Consider the following 23,078-nt stretch of genomic DNA (forward strand, 5'->3'; position numbering starts at 1 on the left):
ATGCTTTAGGCAAGCACCACTTACCATCGAGACTCCAGATCTTATCAGCCCCCTCTGTTGCCTCCAACGTTGCCCATTTCCGATTCTCTGTACTCTCCGCTTGAGCCTGCAACTTCTCAAATTCCTCGAGAGACACATTAGTGGGTTTAGCTAGCATTAGAGACAGGGGAGGGGGATCAAGGGCTCCTTCTTTAGCAGCCAGATCTGTCATTGCATTGCCCTTGGCTTCCATGGTGGTCTCTGTGGTGTGAGCTTTGACCTTTAAGATAGCCACTTCTAAAGGAAGAGTGAATGCTATGAACAATCTATTGATCATTTCGGTATGTTTTACAGGTTTCCCCGAGCTAGTGAGGAATCCTCTAGCTTTCGAGATTGGGCCAAAATCGTGAGCTATACCAAAAGCATACCTCGAGTCCGTGTGTACATTGATCCTTAAACCTTCATGTTTTTCACAGGCTCTGGCCAATGCGTGTAATTCAGCCTCCTGGGCCGACATGTGGCTGCTAAGAGAGCCTCTTTCTACTACTTTGTCAACTGTTGTTACAGCGTATCCTGTGTGAGGTTTACCATCTGATGTGTAATACCTAGAACTGTCTACAAAAAGGTCTATTGTTTCCGGAAGGGGAGCTCTCTTGACAGGGCTAACTGCTTCTGTCTCGAGTTCCATGAGTTCAAGACAGTTGTGATTGTCTGTTGGTTCTGTCATGGTTGGGTTAGAGTCAGTCACAATCCCTTCGTGTCCCCCCTCTTCTTCCGAGTCGGGAATGGGTCGGGAGAAGAGATGCGGGATTGAGGATTGTACATCGTCTCAGTGTGAGGTTAGTAGGGGTGAGGAGAGCCACTTCATATTTGGTCAGACGTGCTGCTGAGAGATGTTTGGTCTGGACCTGGTTGAGAATCTCATGGACAGAGTGTGGGGTGAGAAGGGTTAGAGGGGAATCTAAAACTATGTCACCAACTTTCTGTAATAACACCGCACAGGCGGCAGTAGCTCGCATGCACCCAAGTGAACCTTTGATGCATGGATCCAATTCAGTGGAAATGTACATTATGGGTCTATACCTGGATCCATGTAATTGGGTCAGTACCCCAGTGGCATGCCCTTTGCTTTCGTGACAAAAGAGATAAAAGGGTAGGTCATAGCTGGGAAGACCTAGTGCCGGGGCTCTGGAGAGTTCCTGGATCAGATCCTGGAGGGTTGACCAGTGTTCGTCAGTTAATTGAAATGGTGTCTGAGAGGGTAAAGTATAGAGAGGGCCCATTTTGAATGAAATATTAGGGATCCAATCTCTGCTGTAATTGATCAGACCTAGAAGGGCTCTCAACTGTCGGGCATTACGAGGTCTGGTGAAGTCTTTGAGAGTCTGTATCCGTTGTGTTGTCAGGTGTCGGGTCCCTTTTGAGATACAGTGGCCTAGAAAAATAACCTTCTCCTTACAAAACTGCAATTTTTCCTTGCTAGCCTTATTCCCAGTGGATGCCAGATGGTTCAGTAGCGAGATAGTATGTCTGTAGCATGAATCCTTGTCCGGGCAACAAACTAATAGATCGTCCACATATTGTAACAGTGCGACCTCCGGATCCTCTGGCACCCACTGGTCTAATACCACCTTTAGCTTGCAACTATATTCCGATGGGCTAGTCATGGACCCCTGTGGTAACCGGGTCCACGTCAGCTGTCTACCCTGGAACGAAAAAGCAAAGAGGTATTGACACTGTGGATCTAGTGGAACAGAAAAGAAGGCATTAGACAAGTCGATAACACTAAAGTACGAAGCTTTAGGAGGGATGGACGCAAGTAATGTGTGAGGATTAGGCACTAACGGGGCATCACTGACTATGATTTTGTTAATGGCTCTGATATCATGGACCAGTCGGTAAGTGACTTCCTGACCCTTGGCTGATTTTTTTGCCACTGGAAATAAAGGTGTATCACAGGGTGATTGTGTTGGGGTTAAGACCCCGATTTGGAGATATCTATCAATCTGGATCTTGAGACTGTCCATCTGCGCTATACTCAAGAGGATACTGTGGCAATTTTGGTAGCACGCAACCGGGGGCAATCCGTATAGTGGCTGGAGGTACTGGCAGCAAGCCGACATCATATTTGTCAACCGCCCAAACCTTAGGGTCTATCTCAGCTAGTACATCCAGGGACAAATGTGTACCAGGTTCTCCAGTATACGGGACTGCCACCACTGCACACAGCAACTCATCTGTGAGTGCACTAGTTACCACAACACCCTCTGGGGTATAAGTGATGTTGGCCTGAATCTCCGACAGAATGTCTGCTCCCAATAGGTTGATAGGGACATCATCTGAAACTAATAGAGATCTGACTGCTTCGGTGTGTTGACCTAACCTGCAGTACAATGGTTTTGTCTCCCTAAGAGTCACTGGATGACCTGTAAGCCCAATGGTGGGGGTTGTGTTGCCAGAGAGTGGAATCCTGCCTTTTAGATCTTGTGTTTTTAGAACAGTCCTGGCTTCGCCGGTGTCGATGAGGCAGGACAGAGGATATGGCAATTCCTCAAGAAATAGATTGACATGGGCCGACACCGGTTTGCCTTTCCCCTAGTGGGCGAAGCTATGGGACTGTGTAGCAGCTCAGATGGTTTAACTGTTTCAGGGTCTGGTATGAAATGGTAGGTTCCCGGGGGGCCCTCCGTACTATGGTAAGATTTCCCCGGGTTTGGGTTATGTGCGTGAGGCCGGTCAGGAACAACTTTATAAGGACTAGGAGAATTTTGTTCTTTCTTGTCCTCATTTTCTGGACAGTGGCGCGCTAAATGTCCTTTTTGTTCGCAATTAAAACAAGTTATATTAGTACGTTTGGGGAGTTTCTTTTTCCTAGGATATGGATGGTGGTCCTGGGCTATTAGCTCAAGAGCTGCCATGATTTTGGCCGACTTGGCCTCTTTCCTGGCATGCAGGTCCAGTTCTATGGCCTGGATTGTTGCCATAAGCGAGTGGAAACTCGTTGAATGGGCCTCTGGTCGTGCAACCATTAGCCTATCTCTTAGCTTAGGCACCAATCCAGCCAGAAATTTAGCCTTTAACATTAGATGGATGGGCGATACTGGCTGGGTGTTATCTGGGGCATCTGGACCTGGCTCAAACCCTGCATCTGTTACCCCTTGTTTTAACCTCCGCCAATAGACCGAGGCGTCCTCATCTGGGCCCTGGATCGCTGTCATAAACTGGAATGGGGACACAACACTATACATAGTGGGCATTTTGTCTGTCAGTTGCTTACAGAATTCCTTGCCCCCCGTTGTGAGCTGCTCATGTGTAGTTATTGCACACCTGGAAATGATGTCATCAGCCACATCTTCGCCTACTGCGGCTCTGAGGATGCGCGCACAATCTGCTCCACTCATCCCATAGCTTAGCCGACTCCCATTTTCTTAGCGAACCCACGCGGGTTCGTCCTGTGATCCGGGAGGTCATTTAAAATCTCCCTGATCTCCCCTGCAGTAAAAGGCACGTGCCAGGTGATACGGCTCGTGGCGTTTTGTCCAGGGGGTCCCTCACATTCTCGGTACTCGGACTGGAAACACCCCGGAGGGTGGACCAGCCTCGGCGGGGGCCCTCTGGGATGGTGGTAAATTAGTGTAAGGACTCATAGGGGATTGGAGAGGACCTGCCACTGTCAAAATTTCCTCCAGGGTGGCCCGGGACGGATATAGGGGCTCCACCCTCTGAGGGCTGGCCGGTTCCATAGATGGAGCCTGCACTTTCAAACTGGAGTCTAGTTGCCAAAGTTTGGTAATGAGCTGACTCCGGCTTCCATCAAACCCAACCCCGTAGATGTCCCGAAGTCTATCCCTCAGCTGCCCCCCCCGTAGCGCCTGTAATCCCCCTCAGGGCCCTGTTGGAAGTCATCCCTTTCCAAGGCCTCTATGCATTCTAATTTGGATTTATCTATTATAGAGATACCTCTGGCTTCACATAAGGTGACCAAATCGGATTTTCCAAGGCGGCAGTAATCCGTTTTGTCAGAGGCATCTTTTGCAGATTCCGGATGTGGGGATGGTGATGGAGACAGATGAGCTGAGGCTGTTGAGATGACCTGTGTTGCTAGCAAATTTAAACCTGTTTGCAGCTCTGTCTCGTCCTTATCATTATTGCTTTCTGCAGTTCTGGCTGGACGGGAGTATATGATTATGTTTGACCTTACTGTCTGAGACTTTTGAATGCCCTGCTGCTGAAGCTTGGTAGATTCCTGTAACCACAAATTGGCCTTCTCTAAAGACCCATGTGTTTGGAGTCTGGAGTGGAACTCACGGACGAACTTTTCCCAGATCCAGACCTCAAACGTCCCCTCCTTAGGGATGGACCATTCTAAACCTAAAGACCATTTGTGCCAATCTTTGAGGGGCTTAACAGTCCCTCCTCCATATGTGGATTTCAGGTGCTGCTGAGCCGTCCTGAACTCAGAAGTGGTACCCTTCTGTTCCCTAGATTTCCCTACACCCATACTCGAGTCTCGAGCTTTTTCTAAGTAGATGCGTCCACCTACAGTGTCTACGTCTACCGCGCAGACCGCCGTCGATCCTTACCTGTTCGTCCTCTGAGTAGCTCTAGGGCTTCAAATACGAACCACGGACATTATTCACTGTAGCCCACTCAGAGAGAAGGATCAGCGTCCGAGGGATCCGGACAGGTACGAACCACGGACACCTTCCTTATCCCTCGTGCTAAATTGACTCAAAACAGTGCCCTGACTGCAGGATAAGAGTCCCCAATGCCTGGAGTGTTGACAGCAAGTGAGAGGGAGCGACAGGAAGTGAGAACAAGGGAGATATAGTTGAACCTTCCTAGGGATTCCGGTACGAACCACGGACACCTGGTCACCCCAGTCAGGCCAATAGGTTTTGAGAGAAAGTGGCTAGAAAAACAGATAGAAATAGAGAAACCCCTCCCCAGTTCACCTCCCCAAGTTCCGTCCCCCAAGCTTCCGGTACGAACTGCGGACACCTGGTCACTCAGTGACGAAAAGTCAAGAAAGGGAACAGTCCTCAATAATTTCCCCACAAACTCCACCCCCGGGCTTTGGTACGAACCACGGACACCTTCCACCCTTAAGATGGACCTCGAGGGTAAGAGAAAAGAGAACAAAGCTGACGCGACAATCGATGAACCCGAGTAGGCTTGGCCCACTTTTTCTCCTCACAAAAAGCTAACCAGTTCACTGTTTTTTCACCCTATACAGTCCGACTTCGCAGCACAGCCCTTATGGTCGTAACTAACAGGAATTTCCTTCCCAACAGCAACTTTCATAAGCAGACAGCAGCTATCTTACACTACCAGACTTCCAATGACAGAAAAGATGTCTTCCAACCAAACCTACAGAGAATGTGTTGGTTTGAGAATAGATTAAAACAGAAAAGAGGGCTAGCCAAAAGCAAGGCAAAGAGTTAGTGTGGTAGTTATAGACAGAGAGAGAGAGAGGGTAAGCAAAAGTGTTTTAAAAGAGAGAAATGGAGAAAAGTGAGAGAGATGGGGATAATAAAGGACGGAAGGAAGGATAAAGAGAGAGGAAAATAAAGAGAGAAAGAGCAGGAAAACAAGGAGTATAAAAAGAGAAACAGCTAGTTAACAAATAGTCATATGTTGTAAACCATGCAACACTCTTCCTTCACTCACACAAAAGGACAATTACAATTACAACACAATGTGATGGTCTCTTCCTTAGGAAAACCCCCTATCCCGGAGGAAGTAGGAGTCAATAGACTGCAGGGAACAGCAGAGAGGTATAACAAAAATGTAAAAAATGTTCCAAAAAGTTCAAAGAGAACTTTGCTGTTATGAAATGTAAAGATGAAAATCTATTATATACAATAGAACAACTGTTAGGGTTATATGCAGGGGATGTGCCTCCCACCAATAGCCCAATATACCTTTTCAAAAACAAAGACAAAATGGCCGCTGGCACATGTGCTTAAAGACAAAGACAAAATGGCCACTGGCACATGTGCTATTTCAAAATGGCGTAGGCTCCCCCTGTTCAGCGCTCAGCAAGGGCTAGAAACTTGGTTTGTAATTCAGATTGGTCGGATTGTTACCCAACCTCCAATATTGAAACTTGTAATAATAAAAGCAATACAATCCTCCCAAACAAAAGATTTTCTCAAGGATGAAACCTATAGAGTCGCAATTTGAAAACAAACACCACTTAGTAGACAGACAGAAAACAAACACAAATGAAAAAAACAATGATTCTAAATCCCCTCTAGATACTGTTGGCCATATCTGCCTGCTACAAGATTATTCTACAACCACCCGGCATACACAGAAACTCCCTCCACTGGTCTGAATCACTCACAGATCCTCCAGCAGGGGGAAATAACAGTCCCTTATGGTTAAAAAAATAAACAAATGAATAAAACCCCACAGCAGTTATGCAGATATGCCCCAACCAGTACCTGGGCAGTTAATACTGAAAAACACCACACATACACCCAAAAGGTTCTTTTGGTAGATTTTTACCTAATTCCAGTAGCCTAGAGACCACAAATCAATTTGCAGACAGCAAAAACTTTCTCAAATATGAGAGTATCAAAACAAAAAGATCTTACCTCAATGCTGGCCTTTTTTTTTGCTGCCCGAAATAAGATATGGCTCCTTTTAATTCTGCTGAAATTAAGGGAAAAATTGAACCTCCTGCCATTGACTCGCCATCTGTTATCGTATATGAATGATCTTTTGTCTTAATGGACAATCGATCCGGAAACCTTGATGTATCGTGTGGTGATGTTGCGCAATCCCCCAGAAATAACGTCACAGCAGTCGTTCTTAGCTGGGGTCCAGTATTCTGCCGCCTCCTACAATGGCCAGTGGTTTATTATACACCAAGACAAAAGGTGGTCTTACAATATATCCAATCAATGAGCATGTTACTGTATGCTATGAATCAATTGGTGGAACCAGCACACAGACACATGTCCATAGAAGAGGGGGGGGGGGAGGTAGACTTCCCTAGGCAAACAAAAGACACCAGGACAAAAGGCACTTCCCCCGGTAATATACATATACACAGACACAGTGATCTTAGCATGGCTTGTACTGATCTTGTAAAAGTACACCTTTGTTCAGTGGTCCGTATTCCTCAATCCCAACCGGCGCCACACCCGGCATGCTGCAGTCATGCCTGATGAACACAAATCGGATGGGAATCGGAATGATCGGGCGACTGTGCAAATGCCGGTCGTTAAGACGCTTATCCCGCATCAGTGGCGGCCATATGGCGAAATATGAAAAATTTCCACGTCAGGGGCTATAGTGAAAAAGCAAGTAGCTTTTTAGCCCCAGACAATTAACAGACATCCCTGTTAATTCCCTGTTTTTTTATTAATTGGCTGGGGCTTGGACTGTCAAATAACAGCTCCTATACCCCATTATAGATATATTGTGGTTAATTTTGGTTCTCTTTACAATAATAACGACCATAGCTGTTCTTATTCCTTTAGCTGAGTGGCAGTTATATCCTAATTGGTGGAGTGCTGAACTGAAAATCTGCAGAGCTAAACAATTAAATGCTTCCTTCTGCATTTTTGTGCAATTGTGTGACTCAGATGGGTAGGATAAGGTAATTCATGGCTTTTCAGTATAAAAGTATATTTGGAAGTTTTGTTGCTTACAACAAAACGCTCCATTCTTGTAAACAATGCTTTCCCTGATACATGTTATGTCTTTATGCTTTCTAAATATTCTATATATTGACTTTTACAGTAGGCAAGCATTTTGTGTTTTAACAGGTATGCTATAAGTTATGACTAAACATTTTTGTTTTATAGGTCGATTTTGTTACGTCGATTGTGCAGCTTGATGGGAACAGTATTCCTTTTGCGGTGTGTCACCATGTTTGTCACATCACTTTCTGTTCCAGGGCAACATCTCCAGTGTTCAGGAAAGGTATTAAAAATATATGTATTGTATTTAAGTATAGTAACACCATTAATATGGTCCTAAAAGCCTATGCAGGCAATATACATGTCTACAATATGCTGTGTAGTTATAGTTTTCACAGCTCAGGATATTATTGAGTCCAAAGAAATAACAAATAAACAAGGGAAAGTTGTGCTCACCACTAATTTTTAAAAACATTTAGGCGGGGGTGCAATGAGGGTGTGACCACAAAATACATCTAGACAAATACAAGAGTCCTCTGCACTCAACCCATTATCAATATATTTAAGACAGAGACATTTTGTGCATACTGCTACTGAAAAATGCCTTACCCTTTAAACAAAACAGGGATTGTTTGTCCATATATTGCAATATTCTAAAACAGAAACTTACTAGCTACCACTGGTGCTAGTACTGTGAAGCCACTTATGAAAACCAACCTTGAGCTGAATCAAAAATATAATTATTAACCCACAGTAACTTGTGGCAATTTCTTAATAGTTTGCCTGAATAAGGCAAATGTGTATAGTGGTATAGCAAAGGTTTCTGCATCATTACCTGTAGGAAATAGTAGGAGTGTAGGAATAGTCTCACTTGTAAAAAGACACATAGGTAAAATAAATTCCCTCCAATGAAAGGATCTCAGGGATGAAAATACACTTAATGGGCAAATACACTAAACTGCGAATTTGCGATACACTACACAAGCCCGGGAAACCTTAATAAAATAAAGAGCTGTTATATTGCCCTACACATGATCCCAATGTATAGTTTATGTGCCATATGTTAGGAAATGTAGGGGGGAAGCCGGGTACCCCAGAAAAAATTTACGATCTTTTGCAGCCTATCACCTTGAAAAATTAAAAGTTGCCAGTGTTTTTTGGGACTTACAAAAGCTTTCAGCTATTTTTTGAGGAAGTCCTATCTACTCTATTGCACTTCGCCTGGTCTGAGGTGGCCAAGGCAAGTCTGGCGCAAGAGGTAACGTTCAGTAAAATCCGCATCTTAGTGAATTTGCGTAGTTACGTCCCTTCGCCAGAGCGAAACTACACTAGGCGTAAGGGAGCGCTAGAGTCTATCTCCTTTATTAGCAAAGTTACGCCTTCGCCTGTTAGTAAATCGGCGAAGTAACGAAATGACGTCACGCTGGCCTTTATTAAATCTGCCCCTTAGGTGGATGTTGCCTGGGGTCTTACCTACCAATAAGTGATAGCTGCCAAAAAAATAATCAAACTGCTTTTGGTACCAGAATGCAATTGTTATCCTAAATATATGGACCCTGCATTAGAAGAACCACAGTGTTGGAGATTGCTAAGACATTAAAGTCTTTTATTTCCCTATTTATGAGTCCAACACCTTATCCTGTTGACCAAACATAGTTTTGGCCATTAGTTTTAATAATTAATTTTTTTCTGCTTTCTGTTTTTATTTATTAAACATTTTCTGCAATAGTCTGAATACATTTTTATACTGTGGAATTTCTTCATTTACTTTTAAAAATCAATAAATATTCTTAAAAACACTTCAGAAAGTTCAGGTGCACACAAAAACAAGATTTTCATTTTTTTTTTAAATAATACCAGATGTACAAAGTCCAAATTACAAGATGCAATATATGAAATCATTTCATGTATGATTTTTGGTGCCACAACTTAAGCGAAATGCACCCAATACAGATGCAAAGTAGTGCTGATTTTAGTAAATTATTGCAAGTTGCAGTGCATTTGTGTTAGAGTTGCATCACTGATGTTTAATGTTAATAGTTGCATTAGCCTCTGATTCAATTGACTGAAGTCAGTTGCAGCCACTGAAGCAAACTGCTAAGGGTTCCCTGGAATTCCTGCCACATTCCGACTGGGGTAGTTCCAGGGCTGCATGGATTTTATGCATGCACTTGCATACTATTTGTGGACAGGCAGGAGCACTTGTACTTTATGCTTGCTTTTGATTCCGTAAATGAGGCCCCATAATTATGCATTCATTTTACCATGGTATATTTTATATTTTGTTTATTTTAAAGATTACATTTGCATAACTAATTTAACCATTTCTTTTTTAGCTATATGATAACATCTGGGCAAAACTTCAACGAGCTTTTGCTATCTGGAGTGGCTTTGGCATGACACTGACTGGAGTGCATACTTGTGGTGATTACATGTTCAGTGGACACACAGTGGTCCTTACTATGCTCAATTTCTTTGTCACCGAATGTAAGTCCTACTGAAATGTTTTTATAGCCATTAGTAGTAGGGACAATAAATTTAGCGTGTTCAATTAATTTCCTTTTCTTTGTTTAGCATGTGTATGTATGTGTGTGTGATATAGATTCAATTTTTGTATATTGTCATTATTGTCTGTTTCAAGATTATTGTTATTCTCTAATCCTCCATACTACCATTGCTCACTACCTTGCCACATGAAACAGCGTAGGAGTTTCCTTGTTAAGATAGATATATATATATATATATATATCTATATAACAATTATAGTCCCCACTCTGTAGGTCTTGTGAAGTGAAAAAAATATTATTTATTCAACGTTTCGGCTCACATACACGAGCCGTCCCCAGGAAGTGCACAATCAAACAAACACATTTATACACAATGTGAAAGAAAAAAAGAGCGCCAAATCCAGCTGTGATGACATCAGTGTGGGGGGCGTGTACCATTAGTGTGTCGTATTGAACAACAATGACGTGCCTAAGTAGGCATATATATGTGTAAATAAATTTAAAAAATTTGCCGAGTGAATTCTATATATATTCATCAAAGTGCATAGCCAGAACTACTGTGTAACTGTCCTTAATCCGTGTCATTAAAAGCCGTAAGGTATTGTTAGACTTAAGGTATAATGTTTTCCTCACAACCCCGTTACTCAGGTCCTGTGGCCAGTTGTAATATCGCCTCAAACTCAGGTACAGTATGGAAAAAACATGTATACAGTCACTGCGCTTGCCCTCTAATAAATCCTTATCCAAGGTAGAGTCGGCCCGAGAATTTTGCCCCACCAAATTTATTCTAAGCGCAGCCTCCTATGCGCTTTACAAGGCATCCAGTCGGGAAACCAGACTGTAATCTCGTGCGCTGCTTTCATCTGCCAACGAGCTCCCTTGTGCTTCCACAAATCTCCCTCCCCAATATCGCGGGGTTCCAGTGCTACAACAAGCGCTCAGTCAAGCCTACCGTAATCCAGCTGGCATGATGAGCTACTCACCTTTGCACTATCATTGGAGAGTACTCGAACCGGATCAAATCCAACAGGTCGACGAGTGCAGGCATGCAGCGTTGTTACTGGTTGTCCTCTTAGCAACCAGCTTGTACTTTCGTTCCACACTGTAGGTCATCCTGTGGGCTCTCGAGGTTGGCTCTCATAACCTGTCATTTTTGAGAGCCAGCCTCGAGAGCCCACAGGATGAGGCCCACGTTAGCACAGAAACGTTGGACTATGATATAATAAAAAAAGGGAATTATTTTTACATGGCTGTGCCGGTTCTTTGATGTTCGTGGAACTTATATATACATAGTCCAAGGTTACTGTCACATAACAACACTCACGCAATGTTTCAATCGTATAATGTGTGCAGGGACGCCACAGACTCCATCTTTCAGATCATCCTCCTCCTGTGTAGTGGAAGAGAAGTGTCAGATCCCAGTGCTGATGTGTCTCTTGTCAGAGACGGACCAGCCCGGAAGCGGACACACCCCCCGCCCTCTAGTTGCTAACAGATGCGCTTAGTAACAAAAATGTATCTAAGAATATACATGGCAACTTCTCTCATATATAACAATGTATTTGTACAGTGTATATAAGGAACTACATATGAAATGGACATAACCTGGCCAATAAGCCCCTACAAAAATAAATGAAGATCAAAGTCTTTATTAAGTCCCTGTGGAGATAGGGTTTTTAATCTATCTATCTATCCACTTGACTTCAGCCCTTTTCAGCGCCAAGACCTGATAAATTGAATAACTCTAAATTTCAAATCATTGGGTGTATGACCAAATCCAAACAATGCCTGGATACTGGAAGAGATCTATTGCCCGTATTTATAGTTGATCTATGTTGGGAAAACCTATCTCTGACTTTTTGAGTGGTTTCCCCAACATAGACCAAATTACAGGGACACACTAACATATATACAGCAAAGTTTGTATCACATGTATTGTATCCATTAATTTTATATATCTTTATCATCATTTGGGACAGTAAATTCCGGACCTACAAGAACATATTGAGATTGGGCACATCCTTTGCATTCATACATCCCCTCTTTTTTCGGACCCCAAAAGGGAACTTTTTTAGGTGGTGCTTTGATTTCTATTACAGTTTTCCAACATGGTCCCATGATGTCATATTGAAAAGGTGCTACGATTGCCAGTATATTGGCAGATATAAAAAGCAGAGATAAAAGCACCACCTAAAAAAGCTTCCTTTTGGGGTCCGAAAAAAGAGGGGATGTATAAATGCAAAGGATGTGCCCAATGTCTACATGTTCTTGTAGGTCCAGAATCCACTCGTCTATGTTGGTGAAACCACTCAAAAAGTCAGAGATAGGTTTTCCCAACATAGATCAACTATAAATACGGACAATAGATCTCTTCCAGTATCCAGGCATTGTTTGGATTTTGGTCATACACCCAATGATTTGAAATTTAGAGTTATTCAATTTATCTCTCCATGTAAAAGAGGTGGTGACTGGGTCTTGGCGCTTAAAAGGGCTGAAGTCAAGTGGATAGATAGATTAAAAACCCTATCTCCACAGGGACTTAATAAAAAAAAAATTTGTAGGTGCCTATTGGCCAGGTTATGTGTATTTCATTTGTAGTTCCTTATATACACTGTACAAATACATACGTTATATATGGGAGAGGTTGCCATGTATATTCTTAGATACATTTTTGTTACTATGCGCATCTGTAGCAACTAGAGGGTGGGGGCGTGTCCACTTGCAGGCTGGTCCATCTGACAGGAGACGCATCAGCACTGGGATCTGATGCTTCTCTTCCGCTGCACAGGAGGACGATGATCTGAAAGATGGAGTCTGTGGCGTCCCTGCACATGTTACACGCTTGAGAAAGGGAAAAGATATTCCCGAAACGTCGCATAAGTGTTGTTATGTGACAATAACCTTGGACTCTGCATATATAAGTTGCCATACTTCTATGGAACTTTTCTTTATGGAACTGTTCTTAATCTTTTATACAAGCAAATAAACGCTACGTTTTAACTAAGGTGTGCGACTGGGCTGGATACTATATACTTTAAAATTGCGGAGTTACTCACCGCATTCAGGTCTGCACCCTGACATATATATATATTTCCCTGACGAAGGCTTCTGTGCGGAGCCGAAACGTTGGATCACCAATAAATCTCCACTTTCATTTGAATTATTGACTTGATGTATTTCCTTGGAGTGCTGTCAATCCCTGCATTTTGTCTACATACTTCTCAGACTAGCACCCAGGTTTTTGCATACTAATGGTTGTGCATTCCATTCTGTTTGATTATATATATATATATATATATATATATATATATATATATATAACTCCCAAACTTGGCTGCCCTTTTATTAGCCACCAGTGGGATCACCTGACTAGCTGGGAAGGGTGGGAGCTACAACATAGAGCTGGTCACTCCTCCTGTATAACTATAACAGACAAGGGAAAGTTGTGCTTGTCTTGTCTGTTATAGTTATACAGGAGCAGTGTTTTACTTTGAAAGCAGTTTTACTTTGAAAGCAGCTAGTAAGTTGCAGATAAAACTTAGTCCCTTTGTAAAATGTATAATTAAGCAATTGAATTCTTAATGAATCAGATGAAAATTGAGCATTGGACTGGCCAGATATGGGATGACTTTGACGTAGTTGGCCAGCTTAAATTTATTGCAATATATGGACAAACAATCCCTGTTTTCTTTAAAGGGTAAGGCATTTTTCAGTAGCAGTATGCACAAAATGTCTCTGTCTTAAATATATTGATAATGGGTTGAGTGCAGAGGACTCTTGTATTTGTCTATATGTATTTTGTGGTCACAGCTTCATTGCACCCCCGCCTAATGTTTTTAAAAATTAGCGGTGGGCACAACTTTCCCTTGTCTGTTATAGTTGTACAGGAACAGTGACCAGCTCCATGTTGTAGCTCCCACCCTTCCTAGCTATAGTCAGGTGATCCCACTGGTGGCTAATAAAAGGGCATCCAAGTTTGGGCGTTTTACTTTGAAAGCAGCTAGTAAGTTGCAGGTAAAACTTAGTCCTTTTGTAAAATGTATAATTAAGCAATTGCATTCTTAATGAGTCAGATGAAAATTGAGCATAGGACTGTCCAGATATGGGATGACTGTGATGTAGTTGGCCATCTTAAATATATTGCAATATTCGGACAAACAATCCCTGTTTTGTTTAAAGGGTAAGGCATTTTTTAGTAGCTGTATGCACAAAATGTCTATTCATGCACAATGTGAATACACATTTATTTTGATGCACTAATATCCCGATGTTGCTGGTCTTTATTTGAGATATACACACACACACACACACACTCTTTAAGCACCCACACTCTGATCCGGAAAGCTCTGTGGGTGCTGGATCAACTGTCTTCATACAAATTATCACATAGATCCGCACTCCAAATGTTCAGTAAATCAAACAATCTTTATTTTGCATATATTAATGTGTCCAACGTTTTGGGCCACTTTAGGGCCTATGCCATGACAGGCTGGATGCCCTTTTTCGTTGAACGCCAAGTATCACAGTCAAGCAGCAGTCTCCGCCAAGTGTCAATTCAGAATGCATATCCCACATTCTAAGGGAAAAACATCTCTAATATCCTGTTTGATACCAGTGAGAGGGAAGAAGCAGTTGTAGTTTGTCAATATTGCTTAAATGGCATTTGCATATTATACATAATGACAAACGAGCAATGAAAGCACCCTCCTGTAATATTATGTTGATATTATAGTGGACTGGGATTGCCAATCTGTCCCACTGCACACTGATACTTGCACTACACTTTGCAGAATAAACTACATGCTGCTACACACCAAAAGAGAGTCTGACATTGAAATTCTATGAAATTAAAGAACGTTACAAAAATGTACAAGAGAAAGGCCTCCAAAACATACAGAGATGAAAAGCACCTATATTAGTTATGTGAGAAAATATGCAAAGGAAAACAGTACCATGCAGTACAGTAAAAGCTTACAGAGCATTTGCATTTAGATGGGATCAGTGACACCCATCTGAAAGCACTGAAAGAGTCAAATAATTATAAAAGTATAAAAAATAAATAATGAAAACCAATGGAAAAGTTGATTAGAATTTTCCATTCTATTACATACTAAAAGTTTACTTAAAGGTGAACCATCTCTTTAAACAGAAAATAACCATAACATTTGAAGTATGACCATATTAGGATATAATAGCCACAACAACAGTAGCACTAACACCACCAAGTGAGATCAGTACTTCCTACTTCTAACAAGATAAATGCATTTAGTTCTAGTCCAGATTAATGAGCCAAACATTGTCCTAATAGTAAATGTTCTGGTTCACTGTACCAAGCAGACACAATAAAAAATTCAAGCCAAACCAAGCTTGTGTAAAATAAGATAGCAAGTTAAATACTGAGTATGTATACTGTTCCACAGCATGTAAAAAAAACTCTTAATATAGAAAATGCTATACTAAGGGACAGATTTCTCAAAATGTGAGATTAGAACTCACCACAGAAAAACTCACTTTCCAGGGATCATAATCTATAAAGCAAAATGTCAGCTTTTAAGTCATTCATACTACCAAGGCCCAGAAACCAGAATATCTTGAAAGCACAGGAAAGTATATTCAGTTTGTTTGCAGCTTTTAAAGCATTCATGCTGCAAAGGCCTTGGATTTTTGCAAACAAAGTGAAACATTTTTAGTTTGGTTGCAAAATTTACAACATGCATAATGCCATGCCCCAGAATCACAACAAGGTAGAGGGCATAGTGAAAAATCTATTCATTTTACTCTAATTTTAATCATACATTTTGCAGTACCCATGAGTGCAGTTTACATTATTTTAATGGTGCTTAGTCAAATGTATGCAGCTCTGTATTAAAAGTGCTGAAAGCCTAGCATGAGAAACAGCACGATCCTCAGATTACTGACCCAGTATCTGGCATCCCAAATAACCCTAGAGCAGAGTGAAATACAATAACTTATGATGATACGTATTAGACATGCACAGTGCTTGGTCCCTAAAATAGAACAAGTAAGTTTGGCTCTGGACCATTTTACCAGCAGTTAAAATGTCAGTGCTCAGAAGCTTAGGAGTAAGACGTACAATAGTAATATAGACATTTAGGTTAAAAAAAACCACACTTCCATTGAGTTCAACCTTTTATGTCTATATAAAGCCTCAACTGCTCATTGATCCAGAGGAGGACACAAAACCTCCAATCTGCCTCAGAGGGGGAAAATCCTGTCTGACTCTGCTTGAACAACTTATTCAGGGAGAGAATTCCTCAACTTCACAGCTCTAATGGTAAAGAACTATTTCCGAATATTAAAATGGAACCTTCTTCCTTTTAATTGGAATGGATGCCCCAAAGATTAAAACCATAGTTGCAAGGATCGACGTTTCGGTCAGGATCTAAGACCGTTATCAAGATCCAGAATCACATGTTGAGGTACAATTTATAGTCAAATTTACATAATTAATTGAACACAGGGAATCAGAAGATACACCCACTGACAAGAATAATCAAGATATGCAAATCCGTATCACAGAGTATCCAAACTACCTCTTATCTCTCTATGTATCATTATCTTAATAACAAAGTATCTGTCTAATCTGGCAACATTGCAACAAAGTTAGCTTATATCAATAAACACATCAGAACAGAGAATAATGGATACATTCAAAAAGTATTTTATCTTTGTGTGAGGAAGCATGTAAGGGACAGTTGTTCATTAAGCCCATATGGTGCCATTGTATTAAGTTTATTGATCCAAAAACATTCCCTCTGTAAGAGCATTTTGGATCTGTCACCACCCCTTTTAGGGGGAGGTATATGATCAATGCCTATGTATTTAAAAGTGGGTAAATGATGCCCCTTTTCTAAGAAATGTTTCGCCACAGGTTTCAATGATTTATTGTCCCTGAACGCCATCCATCCATTCATTCTGAGACGCAAAGTTTGATCGGTCTTACCAACATAAGAGAGACCGCACGGGCAGGTAATCAGGTAAATAATATGTGTTGTGGTGCAGGTGATATGTGACCTAATGGAAAATCTTTTACCCATATGGGGATGCACAAAACTTTGTCCTGGCGACATATATCGGCATGATGTACAACTGGGGCATCTGTAGCAACCCATCTTCAGACTTAGGAAACTGGTAGGATTCTTTTTTTGATAACATTTCATGGGATCTGTTTTAACCAGCAAATCGCTTAAATTAGCGCCCCTCTTATACGCCATCAGTGGGGATTTAGACACGGCTTTAGACTCTTATCAGCTTGCAAAATATTCCAATTTTTATACTCTGTGATACGGATTTGCATATCTTGATTATTCTTGTCAGTGGGTGTATCTTCTGATTCCTTGTGTTAAATTAATTATGTAAATTTGACTATAAAAATAAGATCCCGACCGAAACGTCGATCCTTGCGACTATGGTTTTAATCTTTTGATAAATAAACACATTTTTTAAACTCCGGTGTGCGCTGCTTACAACTGTGGATTTGATGTATGAGAAGGGCTGCTGCAGCACCCGGTCCTGATTGCCCTGAAGGGAGTGCAGAGACCTGCCTGGGTTTAAGGTGCCTGGGTGCAGTCCTCTTCTTGTTATTTATATATATATATATATATATATATATATATATATATATATATATATATATATATATATATATATATATATATATATATATATATATATATATATATATATATATATATATAATTCCACATATAACGGCACTCACCAAATAACGTATCACAGCTGGGTGCTAACCATAATTCACATAAGCCCAAGTTTGAAAGCACTCACAGCAGATTTCATCAGTGTATAAAAAGGTTTATTCACCGCTCACATATAGTTTTTCACACCACTGTATGTATATATATATATATATATATATATATATATATATATATATATATATATATATATATATATACATACAGTGGTGTGAAAAACTATTTGCCCCCTTCCTGATTTCTTATTCTTTTGCATGTTTGTCACACTTAAATGTTTCTGCTCATCAAAAACCGTTAACTATTAGTCAAAGATAACATAATTGAACACAAAATGCAGTTTTTAAATGAAGGTTTACGTTATTAAGGGAGAAAAAAACTCCAAATCTACATGGGCCTGTGTGAAAAAGTGATTGCCCCCTTGTTAAAAAAATAACTTAACTGTGGTTTATCACACCTGAGTTCAATTTCAAAGGTTATAAAGCCATTTCTAAAGCTTTGGGACTCCAGCAAACCACAGTGAGAGCCATTATCCACAAATGGCAAAAACATGGAACAGTGGTGAACCTTCCCAGGAGTGGCCGGCCGACCAAAATTACCCCAAGAGCGCAGAGACAACTCATCCGAGAGGCCACAAAAGACCCCAGGACAACATCTAAAGAACTGCAGGCCTCACTTGCCTCAATTAAGGTCAGTGTTCACGACTCCACCATAAGAAAGAGACTGGGCAAAAACGGCCTGCATGGCAGATTTCGAAGGCGCAAACCACTTTTAAGCAAAAAGAACATTAAGGCTCGTCTCAATTTTGCTAAAAAACATCTCAATGATTGCCAAGACTTTTGGGAAAATACCTTGTAGACCGACGAGACAAAAGTTGAACTTTTTGGAAGGTGCGCGTCCCATTACATCTGGTGTAAAAGTAACACAGCATTTCAGAAAAAGAACATCATACCAACAGTAAAATATGGTGGTGGTAGTGTGATGGTCTGGGGTTGTTTTGCTGCTTCAGGACCTGGAAGACTTGCTGTGATAGATGGAACCATGAATTCTACTGTCTACCAAAAAATCCTGAAGGAGAATATCCGGCCATCTGTTCGTCAACTCAAGCTGAAGCGATCTTGGGTGCTGCAGCAGGACAATGACCCAAAACACACCAGCAAATCCACCTCTGAATGGCTGAAGAAAAACAAAATGAAGACTTTGGAGTGGCCTAGTCAAAGTCCTGACCTGAATCCTATTGAGATGTTGTGGCATGACCTTAAAAAGGCGGTTCATGCTAGAAAACCCTCAAATAAAGCTGAATTACAACAATTCTGCAAAGATGAGTGGGCCACAATTCCTCCAGAGCGCTGTAAAAGACTCGTTGCAAGTTATCGCAAACGCTTGATTGCAGTTATTGCTGCTAAGGGTGGCCCAACCAGTTATTAGGTTCAGGGGGCAATTACTTTTTCACACAGGTTTGGATTTCTTTTCTCCCTAAACAATAAAAACCCTCATTTAAAAACTGCATTTTGTGTTTACTTGTGTTATCTTTGGCTAATAGTTAAATGTGTTTGATGATCAGAAACATTTTATGTGACAAACATGCAAAAGAATAAGAAATCAGGAAGGGGGCAAATAGTTTTTCACACCACTGTATATATATATATATATATATATATATATATATATCCAACAAGAAGAGGACTGCACCCAGGCACCGAAAACCATTTAACGAGAGTGCTGGCTGTCTCGTGGATTAGATATATATATATATATATAGATATATATAGATATATATAGATATATATATAGATATATATAGATAGATAGATAGATAGATAGAGATATAGAGATATATAGATATATAGATATATAGATATAGATATATATATATATATATACACACACACACATATATATAAACCTGGTAAATAGATAACCATCTTTGCGTAGCATAGTATAGTGCAGGAAGACAAATTTGAACAAACAGATTTTACATTTTGTCATACATTAAACATACAGATTATATTCTAAAATGCAACTTGCACAGGAGCTAAAGGATAAGTCCAGTTCTTAGTCAGGAAACTACCATATACTAGTCTACTCATTAATCTTCTACCACCGGTCCTAGACTATTGGCCTGCCACTTGGGATCCAATATGCTATGACATGACACATCTACTTTATTTACAAATCCCTGCACTGGCCACTTATACGAACTCACATCATATTCAAACCTACCTGCAAAGCTTTTTTATTATCTATGTATATTACATATTATTGATTTGTCATTGTCCGTTTTATGTACCCTTATGCACCACATTGCAGAACATGTTGGAGTTTTTTTAATAAAAGTAATAATTGGCAGACAAATGATGTATGCACTATTTCCTCAGAAGAAACTTTCATCCAAGAGAAACCTACAACTACTGTCAATGTGGACATGGTGATTTCAGGGTTCCCTTAGCGGTGCCAATTAATTTGTGCCAAGCAGGGCCGGAACTAGGCATAGGCAGACGAGGCACCTGCCTAGGACGCAACAATTATTATTAACATGTATTTATATAGCGCCAACATATTGCGCTGTTGGCTGTTGGGGTGCTGTTGAAAAGCCCTCTGTCTACCCCTAGTCTGGGTTTGCAAGCTCTCTGGTGCCAATCTCACCTCGATTTTGCTCGTCCTTGAGGGGAGCGAGGTGGCTGGTTTGCCTAAGGCAATCTTAATGCCATTTTTAATGCTGCAAACCAGTAGTGATGCTATTTAAATGCAAATGTAGGGCAAACGTGTGCTTCAGCTTGCACAAAATGTACTAAAAAGAAGGCTAATTTTCAACCATATTGATCCATTACTGTGGTGGACACAGTATAGCATGCATCCATTCAGATTAATGGAGAAAAATGCATTGTGGGTGAGTGCTGAATTTTATGCATTCACTACATTTATAAATAAATCCTATAGAGTGATCTAGGAGAATTTTTTTATTATTAAGGTGCATCCTGACATTCATAGACTCCTGATTATCACCACTAATTTTGCCTGTTTTCTGTTTTCAGACACCCCTCGAAGCTGGAACTTTCTGCACACATTATCCTGGGTCCTCAACCTTTTTGGTATCTTTTTTATCTTGGCTGCACATGAGCATTATTCCATTGATGTCTTCATTGCATTTTACATTACCACCCGACTGTTCCTTTATTATCACACACTGGCTAATACCCGTGCCTACCAGCAGAGCCGGCGAGCACGTATCTGGTTCCCGATGTTCTCCTTTTTCGAGTGCAATGTTAGAGGACCAGTTCCTAATGAGTATTGCTGGCCCTTTTCCCGACCTGTTTTCCTGAAGAATTTATTTAGCTGAACTTTCTGCTATTATAATGCATATTGGAATTTGTCAAGAAAGAAGAAAAGACTAAACATTAAATCATGTTTAGAATTCATACTTTTGTTCGCTCACAGTAGGAACACTGAACTTTTCTAAGAAATAATGTGTATATACACACAGTAAAGAGACTTGTCTACTTTTGTCAATGGTTTATTTGTAATTACACTGGAAACATGTTATTTTCCAGATGGTAAAAGGATATGTCACTATAGATACATATTAAAAAACAAAATTACAAATAAATTGTTTTCAAGGCTAATATAAAATAAGCTGCTGTTGATCTAATGACATACCTATTTATAACTTATTTAGAGTTTGTAAGTACATTATTGAGGGGTTTCAAGAGCAAGTTACAGTATATCTTCTGTCCACTGACTACTTGTCTTTTGTATGATAATAAGTAGTTCATGTATATGAAAGCATTACAAGCTAATGATGCTTCAATAATGACAGGATCTGAGATTTGTGGATTGTAGTTAAGCTCTAGTTGTAGGACAAAATTATTTGTTGCATAACCACCGTAGCAAAGTACCCAAAAATTTTAAAAATAATCCAGCTATTTAACTGATTATTTTTGGTCTGTTTTCTGCCATTACTTGAAATTTATTTTTGTGTTGGGAACTGGTGTGTTACTTTTTAGACATTTTAAAGCCAGAGAGAATGATACTGCATTGCATGTGTATGGAAACGTGCAGGGGATTGCTTCCAATTCTATATTATTATTGCTAATAATCAGTGTTAATTCACCTTAAAACTATAGTTATTATATTATGTTGAATTGTTGATTTTTTTAATCAAAAACAGCCCTCAGTTTGCTGTATATGATCCTGCACTGTAAGTTACCTGGCTTCAGGAGGTTTTTAACATGGCTGCTATTGTAACTTTATTAACACTATATATCAGTTATTTATTATAAATATTAGTTTTCCGTTAATGTACAGGTAAGGCATTTGTTTGCTTTGCAACAGTGTTTTTAACATTTACTACATGGGACCCAGATTAAATCTAGCAGTCTGCTTTGTGAGCTATTTTAATGGATTTTAGAGTCCGAAAATCCGCCATTCAGACCTGCTGAGGTTGTATATAAGTCAATGGCAGCGGTCCCTATCCTATTTTGAAGCTTGTGTGGTCTGCGCTGGGAGTAGCACAAAAAGTCAACCTTTTCAGGCAAAATCCCAAAAAATTGCAGGATTAGGCTTTTCACTCGATTTTAATGACTTTTAACTGAAACGATTAAATCAAGCTTTTTAAATTTTGAATAGAGTCAAAAGGGGATTTTGTGATACTCACCGTTAAATCCTTTTCTCTTCAGACGTCTGTGGGACACAGGGACCTTGGGGTATAGCTTCCACCACCAGGAGGCAGGACACTAGAGTAGAATCTGACTCCACCCCTCTCATGCTATACCCCCAATCATACCGGAGGACTAACAGTTTTGCATAACCAAGATAAGACTTGTAACGTGAACATAACTATGTACAAAAACTGGTTTTTAATAGCAGTGCGGAGTTCAGATGGCCCGTTTCCAGGGCGGGAAGCCCTGTGTCCCACAGACGTCTGAAGAGAAAAGGATTTAACGGTGAGTATCACAAAATCCCCTTTTCTCTTGCAGGTGTCTGTGGGACACAGGGACCTTGGGGACATACCAAAGCAGTCCCAATGTAGGGCGGGAGGAAACGAGGCCACGGTTTTTAGATGACTGCGGCCTGTAGAACTTTCCTGCCGAAAAGAGCTCCAGATGCCGCAAAGACCTCGAAGTTGTAAAATTTTGTGAAGGCATGTAAGGACGCCCAAGTGGCTGCTTTGCAGACCTGTTCTGCTGAGGCCCTATTCCTGAAGG

General features: G+C 40.6%; 1 protein-coding gene across 4 annotated transcripts in view; it reads left to right on the forward strand.

Moving 5' to 3' along the window:
• Window positions 1-22,497, forward strand: part of samd8.S (sterile alpha motif domain containing 8 S homeolog) — a 71,432-nt gene extending 48,935 nt beyond the window's left edge. For all 4 annotated transcript variants that reach the window (XM_041571169.1, XM_018239440.2, XM_041571168.1 and 1 more), the window contains 3 exons: window positions 7,800-7,917; window positions 9,971-10,121; window positions 20,910-22,497. In XM_041571169.1, coding sequence (XP_041427103.1) covers window positions 7,800-7,917; window positions 9,971-10,121; window positions 20,910-21,214 — 574 coding nt within the window. In that variant the 3' untranslated portion in view covers window positions 21,215-22,497. The remainder of the gene's footprint in view (window positions 1-7,799; window positions 7,918-9,970; window positions 10,122-20,909) is intronic.
• Window positions 22,498-23,078: the final 581 nt, after the last annotated feature.

This window comes from Xenopus laevis, chromosome 7S (genome assembly GCF_017654675.1).
Source record: "Xenopus laevis strain J_2021 chromosome 7S, Xenopus_laevis_v10.1, whole genome shotgun sequence".
Classification (NCBI taxonomy): Eukaryota; Metazoa; Chordata; class Amphibia; order Anura; family Pipidae; genus Xenopus; species Xenopus laevis.